Source organism: Ursus maritimus, unplaced genomic scaffold (genome assembly GCF_017311325.1).
Source record: "Ursus maritimus isolate PB19 unplaced genomic scaffold, ASM1731132v1 scaffold_2, whole genome shotgun sequence".
NCBI lineage: Eukaryota > Metazoa > Chordata > Mammalia > Carnivora > Ursidae > Ursus > Ursus maritimus.
Genome location: NW_024424452.1, coordinates 101,607,563 through 101,629,516, shown reverse-complemented (window position 1 = coordinate 101,629,516; position 21,954 = coordinate 101,607,563). Strand labels below are relative to the sequence as shown.

Below are 21,954 nucleotides of genomic sequence, written 5' to 3'. Positions count from 1 at the left end.
GGGGGGGGGCGGGGCTGGGATAGGTTTAGGGCGAGGCTAGTGAGAAATGGAACCTCCTCCAGCGCCAGCTCTAACCTGCAAAGGTACCGCCACCTTCCTCTGTCCTCATGTCCCCACCCCTGAAACAGAGTGCCCGAAGTGCCTACAGCTTTCTCTGCAGTTTGAGGCCTGGCACCCACGTTCCCTAGTCACCGGTCTCCCACGTTCCCCACTTGCCGGGCCTCCATGTTCCCTGGTCTCCTGTGACCTCCCTGTCCCCTCCCTGGCTGTGTCCAGTGCAGGGATCGGCCGGACTGGCTGCTTCATTGCCACCCGAATTGGCTGTCAGCAGCTGAAGGCCCGCGGGGAAGTGGACATCCTGGGTATCGTGTGCCGGCTGCGGCTGGACAGGTGGGTCAACCGCGTTGAGGAGTAGCCTCCCCGGCACCAGAGCACTTAGAGGAACGTCCCCATCAAGCACCTCCCTTGAGGAAGGAAGGGGCCCTGGGCTTCAAGAGCTGTTTCTCTTGCAACTAACGCCCAGGAAAAAATCTCTATCTAGAGTTTTTGCTTGGGGGGCTGAGAATGAAATATGCCCCTCTGTGGATATCTGAGCCTTACATCTTTTATTTCCCTACTCAGGGAAAGCTGGAGGAATAGGGGATGGTCGGCTCGAGACACCAGGCAGACACAGATAGCGCACAGAAGCCCACTGGATCCCGAGATAGGGAACCGGGGTGCAAATCCTGCCTTGCATCTCGCTGAGCTGCCACGATATTTCTCTGGGCCCCCATTTCTCTATCTAGAGAGAAATAATGGCTCCTTCCCCCAGAGAGCTGTTGTAAGCAATGAGTTAACTCACTGTGAATGAGTTTTTTGAACATAAGAACCTACTATAAAAATACGTGGAGTCATTACGTTTAAGATGGGGAGGAGGAAACTTGGGGGCTCAGGCATATTCCTGGCCCGGTGTGAGGAATCAGGGGTCTGGTTCTGCCCCAGGAGCTGATGGGTCAGAGAAGCACAAGTTCCGTCATGGGCCGTCTCCTCCTCCTCGACACAGCCAGCCACGGGGGCCAGCCCTGAGTACGGGGCCAAGGGGCTTTCCTTGTGGGGAAGGTGTTGAGGGGCAGCAAACAGGAGTGGGAAGCCCAGAGAAGGACCATATGAAGTAGTTCACGGGTTCTTTGGGAGAATCTCCCTGCAGAAGTATGAAGATGTTTGACCTGACCCTCCCTCCTCTGCTCACGGTTTGCATGCTTCCCTCACAGGGGTGGAATGATCCAGACCACGGAGCAGTACCAGTTCCTGCATCACACTCTGGCCCTGTATGCGGCCCAGCTGCCGGAGGAGCCCTGCCCCTGACCCCTGGCGTCCTCCACCAGCCCAGGTGCCAAAGTCCCCTAGGCCTGGGCAGGTGGGTCTGGGAAAGTGGACCTCGTGATCTGAGGGATGGGCATGGGGAATGGGTGCCCCTCAGGCGGCGCGTGCATTCACCAGAAGCTGCATCAGCGAGGACTGGGACCAGACTCCAGGTCTTTACCACTGGCCACTCTTTGGCTTCCTCTAGCAGCCCTGAATGGACACTTGGGGGAACCTCCCCTGTCTCTCTGACCTTCGAGCTAGGAGCCGGCATTTACAACAGAGCTGAAAAAGGAACCCAGGAGTCCCGGTCTTGTCTAAAGTGCTCTGTGAGCTTCACCTCTCTGTCTAGGACACGGACATTAGGTGCTTTGCTGCCATAGGGAAAAGCAATCAGAGAAGTTCCTAGAAGCCGCTCCGGCTGTATCCCCTTCCTGGGGCTGGCAAGACAGTGATGCCAAGATCATCATCTTCCTTCTGGGCCCTGCCCATGAACAGGCCAGATGCCAGAGCTGGGAAAATCTGGTCCTGACCATGGCCAAGTTCTCAACATCCCAGCAGTGACTCTGCTTTCTCACCCCACATCTGTGAGGGCTGGATACCCCACCAAAGAGAACAGGGACCCAGACCAACCCTGTGTCCATACTTGAGTCCCAGGATCAGGCTACAGAGGAGACCAGGCCAGGCAGTTGGAACCTCTAGAAGAGGGAAAGTGTGGGGAACCCCTCAGAGGTCCAGAGGGCTACCCCTGCCTCCATAATTGCCAGCCACTCACCCCAGGTACCCTCTAGGGAGGCCCAGCATCCTCTATCTTTGCCCACGACCTTGGAAGACCCCTGAGTAGCGGGAGGTACAAAAGAATGAGGAGTGAGGAAGAAACGAAGAGCTTGGCCTGATTTTTAGAAAACCAGCCCCCCGCCCCCTGCCATCCACCCCTGCATTTGCAGAGGGCACCTGGATAGCCTGGCTGTTTCCACGAACAATCAGGGTGAACGCATTCCATGCGGACCTGGGGCCTCAGACTAAACTGGGATCCCTCATCGTCTCTCCGAGAGAACGAACTCCCTTCAGCGTCTTAGTATCAACACAACGTCCAGGGCACCCAAGATCTATCTCAGGGCTCACCTACACACCCGGGGGAAGACATCCAAATCCTTCGTCCTTGAATCCACGATGGGCTGCTCGTGGGGAGGAAGGAAGGCACCATCTCTCGGGCACCCAGCCCCTGGGGTCTGCTTTGGCTGATGCCAGTTCTCTGCGGAACCCCCCCAAGGAGCTGGATCCTGGAGGACCGCTGAGCCTCCTCAGTCATGACGTCCCTTCTGAAGAACCTGCAATGTTGAAACTGAGGTTAATTTTCTTACTGCTTCTGCTTGGTCTCACAACGAAATTCCTCCTTCCTTACAGCCCCAGGAGCGGGCTCACCTGCGCCTGCGCCTGGGAGGCACTTGCAGCCTGAGCCTGGGAAGCTGGGCGAGGAGCTCTCAAGTGCCTGAACCCGCCCTGAGCTCACCCCCAGCTGGGAGGAAAGCAGCTGCATGAGCAGGGCCCGCAGGCTCCCCTCCCTGGCACTGTCACCGACCCCATTCTAGAACTTAGAGAGTAGGAGCTCTGGAAAAGGAACCAAGTGGGAAAATAAAGGCTTTTTGGACGACCGATTCATTCCTTCTTTCCATCTTTTTCTCAGGCCTCTGGACCCTCTTTATAGCAATAGAGTAAGAATCCCTAGACCAGGAATAGGCTGCAGATCCTTATCCCAGGACACGCACATTTCTAGCACTTCTTAAGACACACGTAATGACACTGGAGTCAGTTTAGGAAATGAGGCAGAGATGTACCCTTAGGAGCTAGATAGGGACCTATAAGGGGCAGAAGCTAGAAAGATGATATTTGGCGATCCCTCCACTTTGGCCACTGTCTGATCATTTGGGGTCATCTTGGGGAGGTTTGACAGATATGGTTTAGGTCGACAGTTACACACCCTCAACTATGAACAACAGACTACATGTGAAGACGTTTGAAAACCAAATACTGGGGCGCCTGGGTGGCTCAGTTGGTTAAGCGTCTGCCTTCCACTTGGGTCATGATCTCAGGGTCCTGGGATCGAGCCCCACATGGGGGGGGGCTCCCTGCTCAGCAGAGATTCTGCTTCTCCCTCTCCCTCTGCCCCTCCCCCCACTCATACTCACTCTCTCAAATAGATAAAATCTTGAAAGAAAGAAAAAGAGAAAGAAAGAGAAAGAGAGAAAGAAAAAGAAAGAAAGAAAAAAAAGAAAACCAAAAACTAAGAAGCACCCATCCTAGGTGGGGGACTGCCCTGAAGCTTGGGACCTAGGGGCACAGCCGTCCCTGGGGTGCAGGCCCCGTGGCTACTCCTCTGAGGCCGGCGGCATCTTGGCCTGCCCTACGCCTGCTGCCGACAGTTCTCCTGAAGAAAACTTTGGCTGTCACCAAAACAGGCCAACTTTTTCATCCCCCACACATCTTCCTCACTGGAACCCCCCCCCAGCAGGATTTTATCTGTGAATTATGGGGATACTAGGGAATATCAGCCTCAGCCTCAAACAGCTGCTGCACTTAGGGCCAGAGGCTTCCTACACAAGCCCTTCAGGTCAACTGTGGTTAACAAAACAAGATGGAGTATTAACACACCCAAACCCGGTTGTTACTCTCTGCTTTTTAGGTTTTGAGAGGGTAAGATCAGTCCCCAGAGATGTTCAGAGGCAAGGACTCAGGGAACACAAAGCCTCCACTCGCCTGCCTTTCACAGACGTCTCATCTCCGGGTCCTGGAAAGTGGGTGAACCGTCCTCCCCCCCCCCACCACCGCTTAACGGGTACCTCACCCACCTCGGCCCACCACCCCTTAGGAAGGAAGGGGGTGCCAGCCAGGGCGCGGCAGCCCGGGAAGGAGGGCAAATAGAATTAGACCTCTTTCCCCGAGAGCCCCCTGGGCGCCAGCAGGCGCAGGCCGTACACCGGAGGCGCGAGGGCTCCCCGCGCACCCCCACGCGCCGGCCGGGCTCGGGGCGAGGGAGGGGCGCGCGCTCGGGTGCGAGCCGGACACGGCCGGGCAGCGGCGGCGCGGGAGGGCGGCGGCGGCGGCGGAGGCGGAGGCGGAGGAGGGAGCTGAAGCCACACCCATCGGCGAGCGGATCCGGGGGCAGCGAGTCGTCGGCCGCTGCGCTCGAGCCTCCGCCCGCACCGAGCCGCGGGACCCGGGCCGCACCGGGGAGGGGCCGCTCCCGGCCGCAGCGCGAGGGCAGCGAGGGGCGAAGGGCAGCCGGCACCGGGCGGGGCCGGCGGCAGCGACCATGATCGCTTTGTTCAACAAGCTGCTGGACTGGTTCAAGGCCCTGTTCTGGAAGGAGGAGATGGAGCTCACGCTGGTCGGGCTGCAGTACTCTGGCAAGACCACCTTCGTCAACGTGATCGCGGTACGGGGGCGCGGGGCGCGGGCCCGGGGCGCCGGCCGAGGGTCGGGCCTGTGTTGGCCCGCGCCGCGCCCTGGTGAGCTGGGGTCGCCGCCTGGCATGGCCGGGCACCGCCGGGCGCCGGGCGGGGGAGGAGCGGGGCCCGGGCGCTTGGGGCCTAGCACGGACCGTGGGGGACCCGGGTGGCGCGCGACCCGCTCTTCCGCCCGGGCCGGGATGGCACGGCTGGGGGCGGGGAAGGGAGACGAGGACACGGGCTGGGGCCCTGGGACTGGCGACTCCAGGGGGTCACGAGGCAGGAGGGATCCGCCGCCTGCAGAGACAGGCCCCCTCCGGTCCCCGCGCAAGGGGGCATGACGGGGCGAAAGTGCCCGGGCCTGCCCGCCCCGCGTGCGGAGGGTCGCGGGACCCGGCGGCCCGAGCGGCGTGGGGAGGGGGCTGGGGCGAGCCCGGCCCCACCCGGAGGCTTTAACCCCTCTCTGCCGGAAGAGGAAGCCCCGCGCTATTGAGGGGGAGGGGACGTACCCCCTGGGGCTGGTGGCATCAGCTGAGGCCCTTGGCTCCGGCCCAGACTCCTCCTCTCCGGGAACCGCGGCGTCTTAGCTGGGGTCCGGGGAGGATGGCATCATAAAGGGAGTCTGGAGTCTCCGCCTGGCTCAGAAGTTGCCGCTGGAGGTGCCTCGGACCAGAGGACGAGTTGGAGGGGCGCTGCCCACTCTGGGGACATGCGAGAGAGTGGCTCTGAGGGCTTTGGGTAGTCGAGTCCGAGGTGGGCAATTTTCAGTCTTTGGCTGCCAGCGAGTGGTGGGGAAGGAGTTAAAGTCTGTCTCAAAAAAAGGGAAGACGAGCTCCATGGGTGTGTGAGCTGAGGCTGCAGTAATGGCTGCGGCCTGCGTGCAAGAACCTGGCAGGACTGGGCGTGGGGCCGAGGGACGCTTGGGCCAGGGGGCGCTGGGGTGGTCCCGGCCCGGCCCCAGTCTCCATACTAGGGTTTCTGAGAACTGGGCATTGGCCACATACTGGGCCAAAACGCGCATCAGGAGAGAGGTCAGAGAAGAAGTATGGCCGGTCAGCCTAGGTACCCCCCTGCGCCTGTGTTGCTGCCCATCCGGGAAGAAGGGGGCCCCTGACGGATCTCAGCATCCCAGAAGGAAGGCCACCTGAGGCAGGAGGGCAGAGGGAAGGCTGGAGCCTGGAGCTGCGGTACCCCATGGTCCCATGTTTGGGCACCAGCTTCCTTTTCCAAACATGCTTTGCAAATGACCTCTGCCCCTTCCTCCACGCCATGGTTCCTGGCTCCTTATCTGGCAGGGCAGGACCTTCAGGCCCTTGCTGGGTGTTTTGGCCTGACAGGTTCCCTAGCCAGGGTGTGCCCCTGAGCTCCCATCTGCCCAGGCTCTGGGCCTAGGGTCTGGCCCCCTAGTTAGATCAGGCATTGACTTGGGCTCTTGGGCCCCTTGGGCAGGAGCGTAATGCCTGGCCTCTGATCCTGCAGGCCCTGGTGGCATGGCTTCTAGTCATTTCGATCTGGGAGATACCTCCGGGAGATACCTCCAGGGTAAGGCCAAGAGGAGGAACAAGTTGCTGCTGCTCTCGTGGCTCAGGCTGGGTGTCACCTCCAGTCCCCAGGGAAACTCTCCTCATGGAGCGGTTCTGAAAGCCGTGGTCCTGGGCAGAGACCCACAGGCCCCCGGGTGGGTTCCACTTCCTCCCCTAGCCCTGCATCATATCCAAAACAGGAACAGAACTCAAAAGAGTCACAAATGGCACTTCCAGGGGCAGAGTTTCTGTGAGGTACAGGGAGTGCGCCCCCCTCCTAACCCATGCACTCCCCTTTCTAATATTCAGTTTGCCACTTTGGCTTGCACCTCCTGAAAGTGCAAGCAAAATTTCCCTTTAAAGAGGCTTCCCAAGAAAAACCACCCCTTGTGGACTTCAGTGGAAGTTCTAGCATCAGGGGAACTGGTGTTCTCGGATTCTCCAGGGCGCCCGCACCGGCATTTCTGCCCACCTTGCGCAGAACTGCAGTAGAGTGTCTTTCAGAAAGAAAAGAAAAATTGGGACCCCTGCGCTCTGTTCTGATGCCCACCACTGACTCTCTGAATCACCTTTGCCTGTTAATTTGGCAACTGTTTGTCTTAGCTTTTTCCCCATTTGGCTTTTGCTACTCGCTAGATGAGGTCTGACTGTAAATAGAAATTGAGTTGATGTGTCTAGTCACTCAGCAGGCTGATGTGAACTGGAAAAAAATTTTTTATAGAGACTTCACAGTGCTTCTAAGAACCTAAAACTGATCTCTTGAGTTCTGAAAAAGTTGTGATGTAGAAAGTAGGAGATGTTTTGCCCGAGGGAACCAAGAGAGCCTTTTCAAATATTTCAAGCCATTTCAAACCATTTAAATATGTAAAAGACTGTCGTATGGGAGAACTAGTCTCAGGGTACCTGAGCCTTTGGAACAAGGGATGGGAGTTCCAGGAAGATGGATTTTTGCCTCATTATAAAGAACACTCAGAGCTGGAGCCCACCCAAGAGGGAATGTGCCAGAGGGTATTCAAGTCTGAGACCAGAGCTTAGACCATGTGACTTTGGGGTTACTTCCAACCTTAAATGAGGAGCTTGTGAGATCAGAAGGCATTAGCAGGGAAATGAAGTCATAACCTGGTTCCAGCTAAGCTTTGGTTCACAGCTGAACTGGACATATGGGTGCCAGGGAGCCTGGTTCCCTGGCGGTTCTCCTACCCAGGAGCACATTTGGCCAGGCTAGCCTTTTCCTTTACGCGGGAGCCTGTGGGTCTTCTAGTTCCCAGAGATGCCAGGTGGGTCCTCATGCTATATCCAGACCATTTCCGGGCACGTTGTGAGCCTTATTTGCCAGTCTCTAGGAAAGGAAAACCCTTCTCCCCATTTCACAGAAGGACACCTTGAGGCTCAGAGAGGTTGAAGTGCCTCGTCCAACCTTTTCCATGGTGAGTGATTAACAAAAACTGGGCTTTCTTCTTCAGACCCTTACGTTCTTCATGAGCCCAGATGGGGGAAGTAGACTTTGGTTCAGCAGGTGCCCCCATCCCCACCCTGGCACCCTGCTGGGGTTTGGGACTTAGACTGCGTGTAGTTAGGGTTTCTCTCCTTAGTGAGAAAAAAAATCCACCCTTCTTCAGGGCACTCCTTTCTCTCAGTGACTCCTAACTTTCAGGGCTCTTGGGCCCTTTCGATACCTGATAAAAATACAAGACCCTTAGCACGCCTGGCTGGCTCAGTCGGTTAAGTGTCCGACTCTTGGTTTTGGCTCAGGTGATGATGTCAGGGTCATGAGATTGAGCCCTGCATCAGGCTCCACACGGGGCATGAAGCTGGCTTAAGATTCTCTCTCCCTCTGCCCCCCACCCCCTGCTCATTCTCTCTCCCTCTCTAAAAAAACCAAAACACGTTAGAAACCCTTTCCCCAGAGAAGTATCCATACAAACAGAAATTTTGCACATGCAGATTGGGTGCAATTTCGGGGGGTTTGGGGACTCTCTCAAGTCCAACTGTGGCCCACAGGTGAGGGACCCTTGCTCTGCCTTGTCGTGAGCATCAGTCAGGGGGACTCCTCACTTCTGAGGGCCTTGGTGAATGAGTCAGGGTGATTCCTGCAGATAAAAGGGAATCAATCAGTCTCATCCAGATGGGACCTCAAGAGTCCTCACTCAGGCCTGCAGGCTCTGAATAAGAAGTCATCGTCTCCTACACCTTAGCTAATGGTCAGAGCCCCTGACTTCTTTATGTGACCTGAAGCAATTATTCCTGCCACCTAGCAGAAAAAAATGGCATGGTACAGAGACAAGGCTGTCACCCTCAGATTCAAGGTGAAATAAGCCCTATCTCCTGCATCTGGGGGCGGGGGGTGGGAAGAAGCGCCCTACGTGGGGGGTGCCTGGGTGGCTCAGCCGTTAAGTGTCTGCCTTCGGCTCAGGTCATGATTCCAGGGTCCTGGGATCGAGCCCCGCATCGGGCTCCCTGCTCAGCGGGAAGCCTGCTTCTCCCTCTCCCACTCCCCTTGCTTGTGTTCCCTCTCTCGCTGTCTCTGTCAAATAAATAAAAATAAAATATTAAAAAAAAAGAGAAAGAAATGTCCTACATGGGAACATGGAGATGACCTTGGAGGGAGCTTGGTCTGGCCTTACCTCAGGCCTGGGGCTAGTTTAGTTTAGAGCGATCTAGAGCTCTTGGAGACGATTTAGAGGGGGAGAAATGAAGACCATTAGAATTTGAAAATGGGTTATGGGATACGGAATTATAGTCAACGCCTAATTATTCAGCACACATTTGCTAATGTTGTTAATGGGGGCATGGTTTCCCTCCCTGGGAAGCTCTCAGTCTAGTGGGAGACACATGAGTCCACAGGGAATGTAGAGGGTGGATTATCCGTCCTAACAAACGGAGTACGGTGCAAAGAAACCAGAACCATGGGTAATCCAGAAATTGCTTGGTGTGCAGTGCATTTTGGGGGTGGCCTATTTCCCTTCCCTCAGATATTTACTGCTAGTTTGAGGATAGTCTGCTTCCCTTGAGGTCCCCTGACTGTTTACTGTGACCTGTTTGAAGTTCTTTTGCTGGGACCTAATTGTTCTTCTCCCCTGGAGACTCAGGGCAGTAAAGGGGCTTCCCTTTACGACAGAGAGGTGTTGGTTAGGCCTTAGGAAGAGTTTTTTCTGGGTCTGGGCTGAGAGACTTTGAGCAGCCTGGAGAAGACAGGGCCTTTTGTTCACAGGAGTGCCATGTGGAGTGGGGTGGACACCTGAGTTGTTTATGGCCATCCTGCCTGAAAGCAAGGGACGCTCAGGCGATGACCCCGTGCCCCTTGCAGAGGGGTGCCTGGGAAGCTCTGGCCTGGCCTCTGCTTTATTCTTGCAGCCTTGTGGCTGTGGCTGCCAGGGACAGCACATCCGGTTCTGTCCATTGGCACCCCTTTTCCAATTCTGACTCTTCCTTGCAGTCAGGACAGTTCAATGAAGATATGATCCCCACCGTGGGTTTCAACATGCGCAAAATCACCAAAGGGAATGTGACGATCAAGGTGAGTGGCAGGAAGCCACAAACTCTGGCACACACTCGCTCGGGGCCACAGAAGAGCACCTGCGTGCCTGCTGGGGCGGGCACCCAGAAGGAGTTGGGGAGGGGATCTGAGACCCGTGGGAGGAGAAGCTGAACGAAAGCAGAGGCTTGGAGAAGTGGGAAAAGAGCTCAAGACTTCTGAGGCAGTCAGAGGGGCGCAGGCACTGGAGGGATGGACAGCAAACCAATCCCTGGGTGGGGGAGGGGGACGGGGAGCCAAGATGGGTTTGGTTGCTGCCTGCTGCTGAGACCATGTCGCCCTCTTCTCACTCAGCTCTGGGACATCGGGGGACAGCCCCGATTCCGCAGCATGTGGGAGCGCTACTGCCGAGGAGTGAGTGCCATTGTGTAAGTGCAGGGCCTGGCAGGGTCTCAGGGCTCAGCCTCCCCTGGCTCCCCCCCACCCCAGCCTCACTGCCTACAGGGACCACAGGCCACAGGCGCAGACTGGATTAGTCACAATCCTTGGTTCAGGATACACTGTCCAGCCCACATGTAACCTGCCTTTACACTTGTGCTTCGTGCTTTGTATTTCTTATTTGCAAAATACTCTGAGCCCCTCCCGGCCAACCCTAGAGCCAGAGCGCCAACCAGCTGAAAGTACATATGTCTCCCTGCCTCCTGCAACCTAGCGTCACCACTGTCCTGAATTTTGTATGATTTAAATGGTTTGTTCCCTTGCTTTTTTAAAAATAATTTTATCCTACGTATATATGCCCAACAAAAGATTGTTTCATTTTCAATGTTTTTAACCTCACATTTTCGAAGTATCTTGCTGCAAGAAAGTCTGGGGCTGCCTTTGCTTTTTTCACTCAACCATGGCTAGTCTTCTCATGAAGACCCAAGAGGGTCACCTGGGGAGGGATTTACACCTAATCTTAAAGGGCCAAGCTTCACCCCTCTCATGACAGCTTGTCCAGAGGGGACTTCCAGGTGACAGGATGATGGCAGTCCGTGGAGGGAGGCCCAGGTAGCCCATAGATCCAGAGGTGACCATGCCCCAACAAGGTGTTTCCTCCTGAGAGCACAGCCCCTCTTCCTGCCTCCCAGCCTGTGGTGTGAACATGCTTGTTCCCACCTGCTGTCCCCCAGGTACATGGTGGACGCCGCTGACCAGGAGAAAATTGAGGCTTCCAAGAATGAGTTGCACAACCTACTGGACAAACCCCAGCTGCAAGGCATCCCGGTCCGCAGGCTAATGGATGGGAGGGGAGGGAGCCGCTGGGAAGTCACTGGGGGCAGGGCTGGAGGCATGTGAAGGCTGGGGCGCTGTCAGTGTGGGGGAGGGGAAATGGATAACCTGGCACGCCGCCCTGGACCTAGTCCCTGTCCTCCCTTCTCTGTAGGTCTTAGTCCTGGGTAACAAGCGAGACCTCCCAGGAGCATTGGATGAGAAGGAACTGATTGAGAAAATGTGAGTTTGGTTACTCTTCTCTGTCCTTCCTCCCTGCTCCCCAAATTTCCCAGGCCTCGGAGAGACGCCTTGCTGCTGCTCTCAGTATCCGCCACACGGTGGCAGCAGAGCCCACCTCGCGAGGAGCCTCGCGCTCTGGGCTGTGGCTCCTTCAGCAAGAAAAGGACTCCGTTGCCCCCAGCCCCAGGCCCCCTGGGCAGTCCTAGCCTCAGCAGGTTCCACTCTGGTTTCCCCCCAGGAATCTCTCTGCCATCCAGGACCGAGAGATCTGCTGCTACTCCATCTCCTGCAAAGAAAAGGACAACATTGGTGCGCGTGGGTATGGGGGAGTTGCTGACATTCTGGGAATAGCCACAGGGCGAAGGGGGGAGCAGGGAGGCACTCCTGAGAGTTCTAGCACAGTGGCTCTCAAAGCTGTTCCCTCCAGAACTTTCCCTGAAGCCCAAAGCTCAGTAACTCTCCCGGGGTGGGACAGGCATCCAGGAAGCTCAGATTCTGAGCTTTATGCCGGCTCTGCCCGTGACTGGCTGTGTGGTCTTAGGCTAATCACTCACTTCCCCCACTGTAACATCACAGGGTTGGCTCAGGCCCTTCCCAGGCCCCTTCTGGCTGTGCCATCCCAGGGCTCTGTCTTTCACAGCACCCACACACAACCCTGCCACGCATCTGGGACTGTTTGGACCTTGATGGCTCTGGGCTTTTGGTGCCCTCAGAGTTGATCCCCAGTTGCAGTGTTGGAAGCCCTGGGCTTACACCATGCCCCTAGGTGTTTGCTCCCCACCCCCACAGTCGGCCCAGCACTGGAAGGCCTCTAAACTTCTCTGTTGTCCCCCACCCAGATATCACCCTACAGTGGCTTATTCAACACTCAAAGTCACGGAGAAGCTGAGACTGCGGTCCTTCCCCCTCGGACCAGGGACCTGCTGTCATCCAAACCCGAAGCCGAGCTCCCCGCCCACCCCGCCGTCCCCCCTAAGCCCGCCCCTCCTCACTCAGTGTGGGGAGGGGTCCTCTGGGGATCCCAGAGTCCTGTTCTGCTGAGGTTTGAACTCCTGATTTTATTGTAAAATAAACTGCTCCCATTCTGGTCCCCTAACCTCTGGCCCTCCCCCTTCCCTCTGCCCTTTGCCCCCCTGCTTTGTCCCCTTAACAGCCCGGGCCCCACAGCCCCTGCCCTCCTCTCTCCCCTGTCCCGCCCCTATGCCGCCCTTTTCAACACTCTTCAGTTATTGTCCTGTGTGTACAGTATATATATGTATATATATTTTAATTTTTTAATTTAAGCAAAGACTAAAATCAACCATTTGATGCTGCAGGGGCCCGTCAGGATCTGGGAGAGGGGCGGTGTGGAAAGAAGGCAAGAGAGGCAGGGCTGGCTCGGGGCAGGTCGAGATTAGGAAGATGAAGGCTAGCTCCTGGGGCAGGTACCAGCCTGGGCACTGGTGGCCGTCCCCATGTCCCGTTTGTTTCCACTTCCCAGTCAGGCTTGTCCCTGCAGTGCTCGAATGTCACAGGCCGACAGGAGTCTCCAGAGGCGCCCCTCTCTGCCCCCAGTCTCAGTAGGGCCACCGGGCACACCCGAGTGCCAGAGACCACCGGGCCAAAGGGGCAGGGGGCCAGCCTCCACGCTGCCCCAGCAGCCCCTCCTGCCCGCCCCCGGCTCCCAGCTCCTGCCCCTTCCTAGGGCCCCCAACTCCATGGGCCACCTCATTTTCTGTTCTCGTTTTGCAGAGTTGCACAAGGAGAGAACTCAGCATGGGGGGTTGGTTCTTTGGGTTTTGTTTTCTGTTTGTTTGTTTATTTGTTTAATTTAATGATTTGTAAAGTGATGTTCCTCTTCCTTTTTTACACTTTTAGCTCATATTTAACCTCTGTTTGGAAAATGGTTCTTGTAACGGTACATTTTTTGCCTCCTAACAACAAGAATAAATGACCGGTTTTGTGTTGGGGGGGTGTCCGGGGCTGGGTGTTTGTCCGCAGATGCCACAGGGGGACTGGCGGGCCCGCACCCGGGGCACGAACAGCCGCAGCGAGCGAGGCACGCGCTCACACTGGGCACACAATGGCGCTTCACAGAGCAGCCTCGTGCACGTGTGCCCAGGCCTCGCCCGGCCTCCTCCTCCCTCCCTCGTCAGACTTGCGTGCGGTCTGGCTCTGAGCTTGCAGCTGCCAAGGGGAGCCCGCAAGCCTGTGGGCTGGGGTCAGCGTGGCGGGAGTGTGGGGCTGCCTCCCCAGGTGTGCCGGCCTGGGCCTCTGGATCCCGGGGGTCCGTTCAGAACCCCACCTGCAGCCAGCGTTGGGCAGAAGCTGAACTCCGTCCCCACCCATGCTGGAGCCAGTGACTTGTCTTCCAGGGGGAGTGCGGGCCTCCAGAGCCCGATGGCGTCCCTCCTCCCCTGCTCCCCTGCTGGTGTCAGTGCTACTGGTGTTCTGGGAGAGGCTGCCCCCTTAGCCCTCTGCCCAATCCCAGTCCTCTCCCCACTTGACCCCGACCTCCAGAGCCTGGTCCCCCCTCCTCCTCGCCCACAGCTGCTGCCTCAGAGCCTTGCGGGCCCTGCTTACCCAAAGCCGGGGCCATCTTGACCCGGTTTGGCAGCAGGCCCCGCCTCCCCCCTGCTCCGCTCCCCCCTCAGCCTCCCTTCCCTCTGGAAAACGGAGCAGGCCCCTACAGCCGCTCCATGCCCTCTGGGCCTGCCTCTGCAGGAAGAAGGAGCTGCGGTTTGCTAAGATCTGGAAGCAGGGATCCTGGGGTTCAGAGTCCTGGGCCTGCCCTGTTGGCTCTGAATTTCACCAGCCCTTCTTGGGGCCCAGGCTTCCTCCTCGAGGCATGTCTAGCCAGAAAGGACTTGCCTGGAGAGGTAGTTCCCCACTGCCAGAGGAGTCTGAGGAAAGAATGTGGATGGAATTTGGCAAAGGGAGCAGAATGATTTTAGGGTGTCTTCCAGCTGTAAGGAATAGGAGATGTGCCCCCTGGCTAAGGAGGTCGAAGCTGGAGCCAGGCTGCCCCTGTGCTCTCCCGGGCTGGCTGCCGAAGTGGCAGGGGCTGCCCCGGGCCTGGGAGGCCGAAAGAGGCCTGTCACTCATACGGGGAGCAGGACAGGACGGGTGTCAGGGTTGACCTGCCTTTCCCTGTCCTGAATCCCCGGATGAAGGGTGACATTTGAGATTATGATGAGCCGGTGACCAGCAAGCAGGCGTCATCCTCCCACCGGGCCTGCACGCAGCAGGTGCCCGATAATGGGCTAAAGAACTTGCGAAGCTTGGACAGGGAACAGACTGCGTACATACGCAAATCCTCGTGCGTGGGACCCTTTGAAGTGCTAAAGCCTGGATGAGTTTTGAGAGTACCCTGGCCAAGCCTACCTACTCTGTAGTACTAGAGAATTCATTTCCCAAAAGGAAGGAAGAAAAGGTGTCAGGCGTCATGCCAGATGCTTTCTATGTCTTGTCCTGTTCAATGACTAGTGCTCCGTGAGAGAGAGTTATTCCATTTTACAGATGAGGAAACTGAGAGGCTCAGTGACTGCGTCCAGTGATTGGAGGGAGGCGATTGTCACCGGGAAGAGCACGTGCTCTCGGCCCCACAGTCCCAGCTGACGGGGGAGGCTCCGTGGGCTGCCCTCTCCCCCCCTGGCATCAGGGTCTGAGGGCTGGTCTAAAGTCTGACCTGAGGGGGAGGGAGAATGTCTGTGCTGCCTCAGAGCATCCCAGCTCAAATCCACCGCCCACCACTGTGCCAACCTGCCCCCCCACCCATCCCAAGCCTGGGACCCCTAAGCAACAAATACCACATTGTTTCCCCCAGCTGGCCCAGGCTGGAGGGACAGTAGCTCTTTCCCAAGGCCCTGCTGGCCTGCTGACTAATCTTGCAAGCCATTCACGTTGGCAGGCATGGGATGCAGTGGTGGTGGCAGGGCCTTGGAGACACCACCCCCCACCCCCCTTCAGCTCTGAGCCGGCCAACCAGCAGGAGGGAGAGGCAGGCGTGTGGGGGGGGGTGCCCTCTGTGGAAAAGGCCCCCCAAACAGGATGCTGAGGTGCCCCCCTCCCCTTCCCTCAGCCTTCCATCCTCAGCCCTCTCCTGGTGCCAGACTTCACCTCACTTCACCCCGGGCCCCCTCCCTACATCCCATAGGAAGCTCCTGGTGAGTCTAGGACTGAGGGGTGGGAGTGGGGGTAGAGAGGGAGTTGGCGGCATGTGGGGGAAATGGCCCCAGCAACCTCAGTGCCACAAGCCTGCCTTTGGCCCCCTCTCCAACCTGTCCCCCACCCACCCGTCTTAAGTTTCTACAGACAAAGCTGAGGGCTTCGGTCACTGTGGCAACAGGTCTGCTGAGAAATGGGTGGGTGTCATTCCCCAGCACAAAGAGTGTGCGCATGGCAGCCTCATCACTTAGCAACGGCCTCCCTCTCTCTTGGCGTCACCCGTCTTGGGGGTGGGTGCCAGGAAGAGAGAACAAGGCCATTAAGATCCCCAAGAGGGGGGGGAAGGAGGCTTGGGGCCGGGCCGGGCTGAGGCCAAGGGGTGTGGGTGGGGTGGACAGAAAAGAATGGGGCCCAGTGCACTCAGCAACCGGGGTCCCTCATCATCGGGGGCTCCTGGGACCCTTCCGAGGTCCCCGGCAGAGTTTCTAGATAGATCTGGCAGGCCGAAGTTGCCGGTGGGACCCAGAGCTGCACTCAGACAGGAAAGGGTGGTTCTGAAGGAAGCTGGGCTTAGGAGGCAGGGAGTGATTTGTGGCCTAGGCCGAGGTGTCCCTTCTGGTTGACCTCGGGCCAGCTTCTCTGGGCCAAAACAGGGTTAAGGGTGCCTTTGGAAGGGCCCCAGAGGGGGACCTGGCGGAAGCGGGACACCCAGGGCAGGACCGGCAGGAGGAGCTGAAGGGTCACTGGGGGCACAGGATGGAGCTCTGGCTGCCAGGAAGGGGGTGTGCTGGGGGCAGGGTGGGGGCAGATGGGGAACAGGCAGCTGGGCCGTCTACAGGCAAAACTGTCTGTTCTAAGAAACTGAACAAGAGCAGCTCTCAGAGAGGCTGGAAGTCCCGGGCTCACAGAGGGAAGGCTGCTGGCTTCTCTAAAACGGGGGCTTTGTGGAGAGCCAGGAGCAGAGGCGGGGGCTCCAGAAGAGAGAAGCTTGCAGCCTTTTGATTTCCCAAGGATGCTCGGGCTCAGGTCAGGATGAAGACTTAGTCTCCACTTCCCAAGCTCACCCTTCCATTCTGCCCCTCAGAAGCCAGAGGGCTGTAGGGCTGGGCCGCACATCAGCCACAGGCCAGAAAGGGCCAAAGGTGGCCTGGAGGAATCGCCCTAGGGTCCCACCTGTCCTGGAGAAGGGCCAGGTGCACCTGGGCACTGTCAGGGTGTGGCACAGGAAACTCCAGTGGGCACAGGGATAGTTCTACCTAGTTTATTGTTTTTGAAGAGGGGCCTGCTACAGGGGAGACCTACCAAGGGAGATGGGGACAGGGCAACCCAGGATATGTCAAAGAAGGAAGAGGAAGGAGAGAGAACCCCTCTGGAAGGAGGAGAGTTGCCAGGAGGAGAAGGAGGAGGTATCCAGGGCTAGAGCAGATCAGGTCCAGAGAAGAGCCAGTAGGGCTGGCCCCTAAGGACCCTGTATTCTAGGATGGGTGAGTGTCAGGGAGACGATGCTTAGAGAGGGCCCAACTAAAGTACAGCAGATTCCAAGGTGAATTTCTGGCTCCCAGCTGAGGCGGGGCGCGGGTAGTTACTGAGAGTTTCTAGGCAGTTCTAAAGACCCGGAAGCATCACCACCCAGCATTTGAGAGCCCAGGGCTGGAAGGCTCCACAGAGTGATAGGGAAGGCCCTGCTGGGGGAGGGGGCTTTGACAGGCCTAACCCCGAGCCCCAGCGAGATGAACCAAGTCCACCCCGAGACAGCAAGACGGCAGAGAAGCAAGACCTACGGGGACAGAAACACCAGACCCCGGTTGGGGGGCACCCTCGCCGCCCCTCTGCGCCCCCGCTCCCGTGCCTCCCCCAGGCTGGAGCCCGGCCTCAGCAAGGCGTGCCCAGGGGCAGGAGCGGGGGCGACTCCCTGGGCTTGTGGAAGTAGACGGAGGAGGGCATCTCGGTCTTGAGCGTGTGGTCCGGGCAGCCGGTGGCGGCCGAGGCCTCGGGGGTGCCGCACTGCCCGCAGCAGCAGCAGCAGCAGCCCAGGAAGGCCCGGCCCAGCGGCCTGCAGACGCAGAGCAGGAGCACGGGCGTGATGGCTCCCTTGAAGAACGCGGAGAACTGGTTGATGAGGCCCAGCAGGTCTAGGGTCTGGCGCGTGAGCTCCGTGGAGAGGTAGGCCACCACGATGTTGCAGACGTTCTCGGGGAGGGTGCAGAGGGCGTAGACCACGGTCAGGCCCACCACGGTACTGTTGAGCTGGCGCTCGCACTGCTCGTGCTTGCCCGCGCGGCACTCCGGCTTCCTCCCCGGGGGGCCCCGCACGCGCCACGTCACCAGCTGGCAGGTGACGGTGAAGAGGATGGGCAGGCAGAAGTAGCAGCCGAAGTACCACCACATGCGGGCGTTCTGGTAGGTCATGACCAGCGAGTACAGCGACTCGGGCAGGCTCGCCGACGGTTTCATGATGCACGAGTCCAGGGTGCCTGTGGTGGGGGCAGGCTCCTGAGACAGCTGCCACAGCAGGAGCTCGGGCACGGCCAGGATCATGGAGCCCACCCAGATGACGGCCAGCTTGGCCAGGATGGACTGGCATGGCTCGATGGGCCTCACTTTGGGCAGGGTGCTGGTGGCCACGTGGAAGCGGTCGATGCCCAGGGCGCAGAGGCTGAACGTGGTGACTCCCAGCGAGGAGACCTGTGGGCAAAGGCGTGGAGGAGAAGAGCACGTGGTCAAACCCAGGGGGCCCGGGGAGGGTGCCTGGCCTAGACGGGGAGCTGCGTGGTAAGTGTAGAAGTGATAGGAGCGACATTTAGCGAGCATTTCCCACACATCAGGCGTCAGGCACTTCACACCCATCACAGACCCTTGCTGCTGACCATCCCACACGGGAAGAAACTAGCTCAGGCAGGACGAGTGATTCGGTGAGTGGCAGAGTTGAGGTCCACATGCAGACCGGCCCACCTCTTTCCACCCTGCTTCTTTGCCTCTTGGGCCAAGGAATGAATGGCCTGGGTCCCACAGACCCTCACGCTCTCTGAGACTGTGGAAGATCATCTCTAATGAAGCATCAAGACAAAGACTAGAAGTTCTGGGTCTTCGCAGGTCCTTCCATTCCCACATCCCACTATGTGCATCAGGTGCAAGGTTTCTGAAACACGGCTCATGCACACACACTCACATACACACTCACTGTCCCCATCCTATCCGGAAAAGCCCAGGGCCTGGCTGTGTGGGGAAGCAGCCCCCCTCCAAAACAGCCTGTGCCCACCCTCCCCGACGCTATTCACTGAGCACTCAGGAAAATCACTCTGGGAGCCAAGAGAAAGAAACCAGAACAGCAGGGGAAGAAAGTGCCAGAGAGAAGAGAGGAAGAGGAGAACCCTCCCAAGCTGTCGGATGATGCTGGACCACACTCCCGGACTGTGCTCAGATCCCCCCTTCTGTCCAAATTCTTCCCTCTTCCGGCTGGGGGAACACAATCCCTGGCTCAGTAGCACTGCCACCAAGTGATCTTTGTGAGAACCCGCACCCCTCCCTTGGCAGGGGAGCCCAGGCCTGCGGAAGAGCAGTCTTTGGACAAAACAAAAAAAAAAACAAATTCCAAGTTGCCTTCTGCTGCTCCCTCTTGGGGGCTGTCCTGGGGTGGATCCTCCCTTTAGAAGGGTTCCGGTATCTTAACTCCTACTCCATCACCTGGCCGAAAGGGGGGGCTCTATCAGTTCATGACCATCTCCACCCTCGAGGAGGTGTGGAGCCGGTAACCTAGGAGGACGGAGGCCACAGCCTGGTCATTAGGTATGTTGAGACCCACAGTCAGGCAGGGCCAGGCGTCCATGCAGACAAGAGTTCCCATACATCTGCCCTCCTCCTCTCCTGTTCTTAGACCCTTTCCTGGCAAAACCCAACACTTACTGAATTATTTCAATTCTAAGGACTTTGTAGATCTTACCTATTTAATCCTTCAAGAATTTATTCAGGTAGTTTTTATTATTATTATCCCCACCTTACAGAGGGCAAAACTGAGGTATAGACAGGTTAGGTCACTCACCTGGGTCACTCAGCTAGTGAGGGGCGAAGCCGGGTTCCTAACCTAGTCCTGTGTCCAGACTCTCACAGGGCACCTGGGCTCTGCACCCCACGTGAGAACTAGGACGCCAAGGCTAGCCTCAGTTGCAGGATCTTCTTTCAGGTTTGAGTAGCTTTGGGCCCCGCTTGGGTGGTCTCCCTGGGTTGGGAAGGACATGGAGCTGAACCTTGGTCTGTCCAAATATGAAGTCATCACTAATACACAGGGAACTGGGGACAGAGTTGGGACTAGGGCCCAGACGCCTGATCCTGATTCCTTCTCCACCCCAGGCAAATCACCCATGTCCCACAGCATCCTCCACTCTCCGGAAGAGCAGCAGCCTTCACGGGAAGGCCAGTCCTCATGAGTACACACCCCCCTCAACATAGTCAAAATTTAAAAAGCTGCTTGCTTATTCTGTGCTCCTGTAGAGACACAGTGGCCAGCCTTCCTGGGTCTTGCCTACATGCCCATAGATTGGTATATTTTTGTAAGGTTTTGATGAAGCTGTCTGTGTATGATCTACCCCTCCATCATCACCCAAGCACCTGTCTTAAGGTGGAAGTCCCCAGAGGTGAGGATGGTGGTTTACTTTGGAATTGTGCTGGAAGGGCCATCTGGTCTACCCCGTGGTTGGGGAGCGAAGCACACTGGATGGGAGGTGTGACTTGCCCAGTGATACCCAGTGTGTCAGAGACAGAGCTGATACTGAGCCCCCCACCCTTTCAGAGAGCAACGACCATCACAGTTAGGAAGGGACTTTCGGGGCACCTGGGCGGCTCAGTCGTTAAGCGTCTGCCTTCAGCTCAGGGCGTGATCCCGGTGTTCTGGGATCGAGCCCTGCATCAGGCTCCTCTGCTAGGAGCCTGCTTCTTCCTCTCCCACTCCCCCTGCTTGTGTTCCCTCTCTCGCTGGCTGTCTCCCTCTGTCAAATAAATAAATAAAATCTTTAAAAAAAAAAAAAGAAGGGACTTTCCTTCTGGCGTTTGTGTTCATGGGGAGTGGACACTGACTCGATCTGGGGGAGGACTGCAGGAAATTGAGATCTCCCTTCACACACTGCTTGGGAAAGCAGCATATTCAGAAGTAAAGAGGGGCAGGGCAGCGGCAATTTGCAAAGACGGAGGAAAAGGAGACATATGGCGGACAGAGTGATTTCCTGGGTGGACAAATGGAGGGGGGTTAAGGCAGGAGAGGGGACAGCTCAGAGCAAAGAGAAAGGGGGAGAGATTCACCATGAGGCTGTTTCCGAAGCAAGAGACTGAGCTGGGGCTGGCCCCCAGGGCTCCTGCCCCCCTCCCCGCTCCCCTCAGCTGGCTGAGTTTACCTGAGAGCTACCAGGAACCAGTGCAGCATTTGTCCCCCTGCCCAAACTGGGGGAGAAGCGAGACAGAGCTCCAGGCCTCTGGGGTCCTGCGCACCCACATATCCCACTTCCGACGGCCCAGAGCCGAGCTCCAGCAGGACGCGCACTCACCTCCAGGAAGGGCACGGCCCGGCAAGAGGCGTCCCCCAGCAACCTCTGCGTGGTGAGCTCATTGAAGATGACGATGGGGAGGCAGAAAAAGAGGACCAGAAAATCCCAGAGGGCCAGGCTGGCCAGGATGGCGTTCCAGGCGCTCTTCAGGTAGTAGCTGTGCCAGACGATGCACATGACCGAGAGGTTCCCCACGATGCCCACGGCAAACACCAGCAGGGCCAGGAGCATGATGGCGTAAGCGCTGTAGGAGCTCTCAGTCACCGGGTACAGGGGGTTGTGAATCCGCAGCCTCTGGCCCGGCGTCCCTGTCAGATTGCCCCGAGGCTCCTGGCCGCTGCCTGCGGTGCCCCCGTCCTTGTCTGGGTCGGGGCTGGTGGCCACCAAGGGTTTGGTGGGCTGCAGGCCAGCCGGGTGGATGGGCCGGGGGTACTCGGCCCAGTCCTCGGGCACATACTGCTGCACCCTCTTGGTCTCCTCATCCTCGGTGCCCCTCTTGGACCGGCTCTGCTGCTCCTGGGCCTCGGCCCTGTGCCGGCCCGAGGGCAGGGCGGCACCCCCAGAGACTCTGCTCAGCCCCACAGCCAATACCACGGCAAGAGAGACGGCCAGCGGCCACAGCCGCCTCATGGCCGGACGAGCAGGAGGCAGCTGCCCCCCGAAGAGCAGGTGAGGGCGAGGGACCCAAGAGCTGGGCTGACCGGAGAGAGGCAGCTGGCCGGTTGGTCCTCCTCCAGTCAGGCGTCTGGCATCACCAGCCTGCTCCAGTAGACTCCCTCCCACCCGGCCGGCCAGGGGCTGGGCAGGGCCCTCTGCTGGACACGGCGCACTCTTTGCTGCCCTCACACATCTCGCCTTCCAGGACACTCCTCCTCGGGCCCTACAGGGCAGCAGCAGGTCCGACCTGCGGGGCCCTCGGAGGCCACCTGCTCCCACCACGGAAGCCAGAGAGGGAATGTGGCTGGCCTAGGGTCCCGCGGTGTGCAGAGGCT

At 58.1% G+C, this 21,954-nt stretch overlaps 3 protein-coding genes across 10 annotated transcripts in view; 2 read left to right on the top strand and 1 right to left on the bottom strand.

Annotated features, from left to right (window-relative positions):
• PTPN7 (protein tyrosine phosphatase non-receptor type 7) overlaps positions 1 to 2,997 on the top strand; it is an 11,250-nt gene extending 8,253 nt beyond the window's left edge. For all 4 annotated transcript variants that reach the window (XM_040636459.1, XM_040636458.1, XM_008685119.2 and 1 more), the window contains 2 exons: positions 277 to 390; positions 1,251 to 2,997. In XM_040636459.1, coding sequence (XP_040492393.1) covers positions 277 to 390; positions 1,251 to 1,344 — 208 coding nt within the window. In that variant the 3' untranslated portion in view covers positions 1,345 to 2,997. The remainder of the gene's footprint in view (positions 1 to 276; positions 391 to 1,250) is intronic.
• A 1,520-nt stretch (positions 2,998 to 4,517) lies between these two features.
• Positions 4,518 to 13,229, top strand: ARL8A (ADP ribosylation factor like GTPase 8A). 5 transcript variants are annotated; one of them, XM_040636453.1, is made up of 9 exons: positions 4,518 to 4,777; positions 6,270 to 6,332; positions 7,687 to 7,740; positions 9,750 to 9,830; positions 10,143 to 10,216; positions 10,961 to 11,054; positions 11,215 to 11,282; positions 11,498 to 11,591; positions 12,122 to 13,229. In XM_040636453.1, exons 1-9 carry the CDS (start codon positions 4,655 to 4,657, stop codon positions 12,347 to 12,349), a joined length of 879 nt encoding a protein of 292 aa, XP_040492387.1. In that variant the 5' UTR covers positions 4,518 to 4,654; the 3' UTR covers positions 12,350 to 13,229. The 5 variants fall into 5 exon arrangements, with proteins under 5 accessions (XP_040492387.1, XP_040492388.1, XP_040492389.1 ...); XM_040636456.1 differs by having other exon boundaries at positions 4,525 to 4,777; positions 11,521 to 11,591; positions 12,122 to 12,375; XM_040636454.1 differs by lacking the exon at positions 7,687 to 7,740 and having other exon boundaries at positions 4,520 to 4,777.
• Positions 13,230 to 16,675: 3,446 nt separating this feature from the next.
• Positions 16,676 to 21,592, bottom strand: GPR37L1 (G protein-coupled receptor 37 like 1). Its single transcript, XM_008685191.2, has 2 exons — positions 20,963 to 21,592; positions 16,676 to 18,113 (listed from the first exon to the last, which is right to left on the bottom strand). Exons 1-2 carry the CDS (start codon positions 21,590 to 21,592, stop codon positions 17,301 to 17,303), a joined length of 1,443 nt encoding a protein of 480 aa, XP_008683413.2. The 3' UTR covers positions 16,676 to 17,300.
• Positions 21,593 to 21,954: the final 362 nt, after the last annotated feature.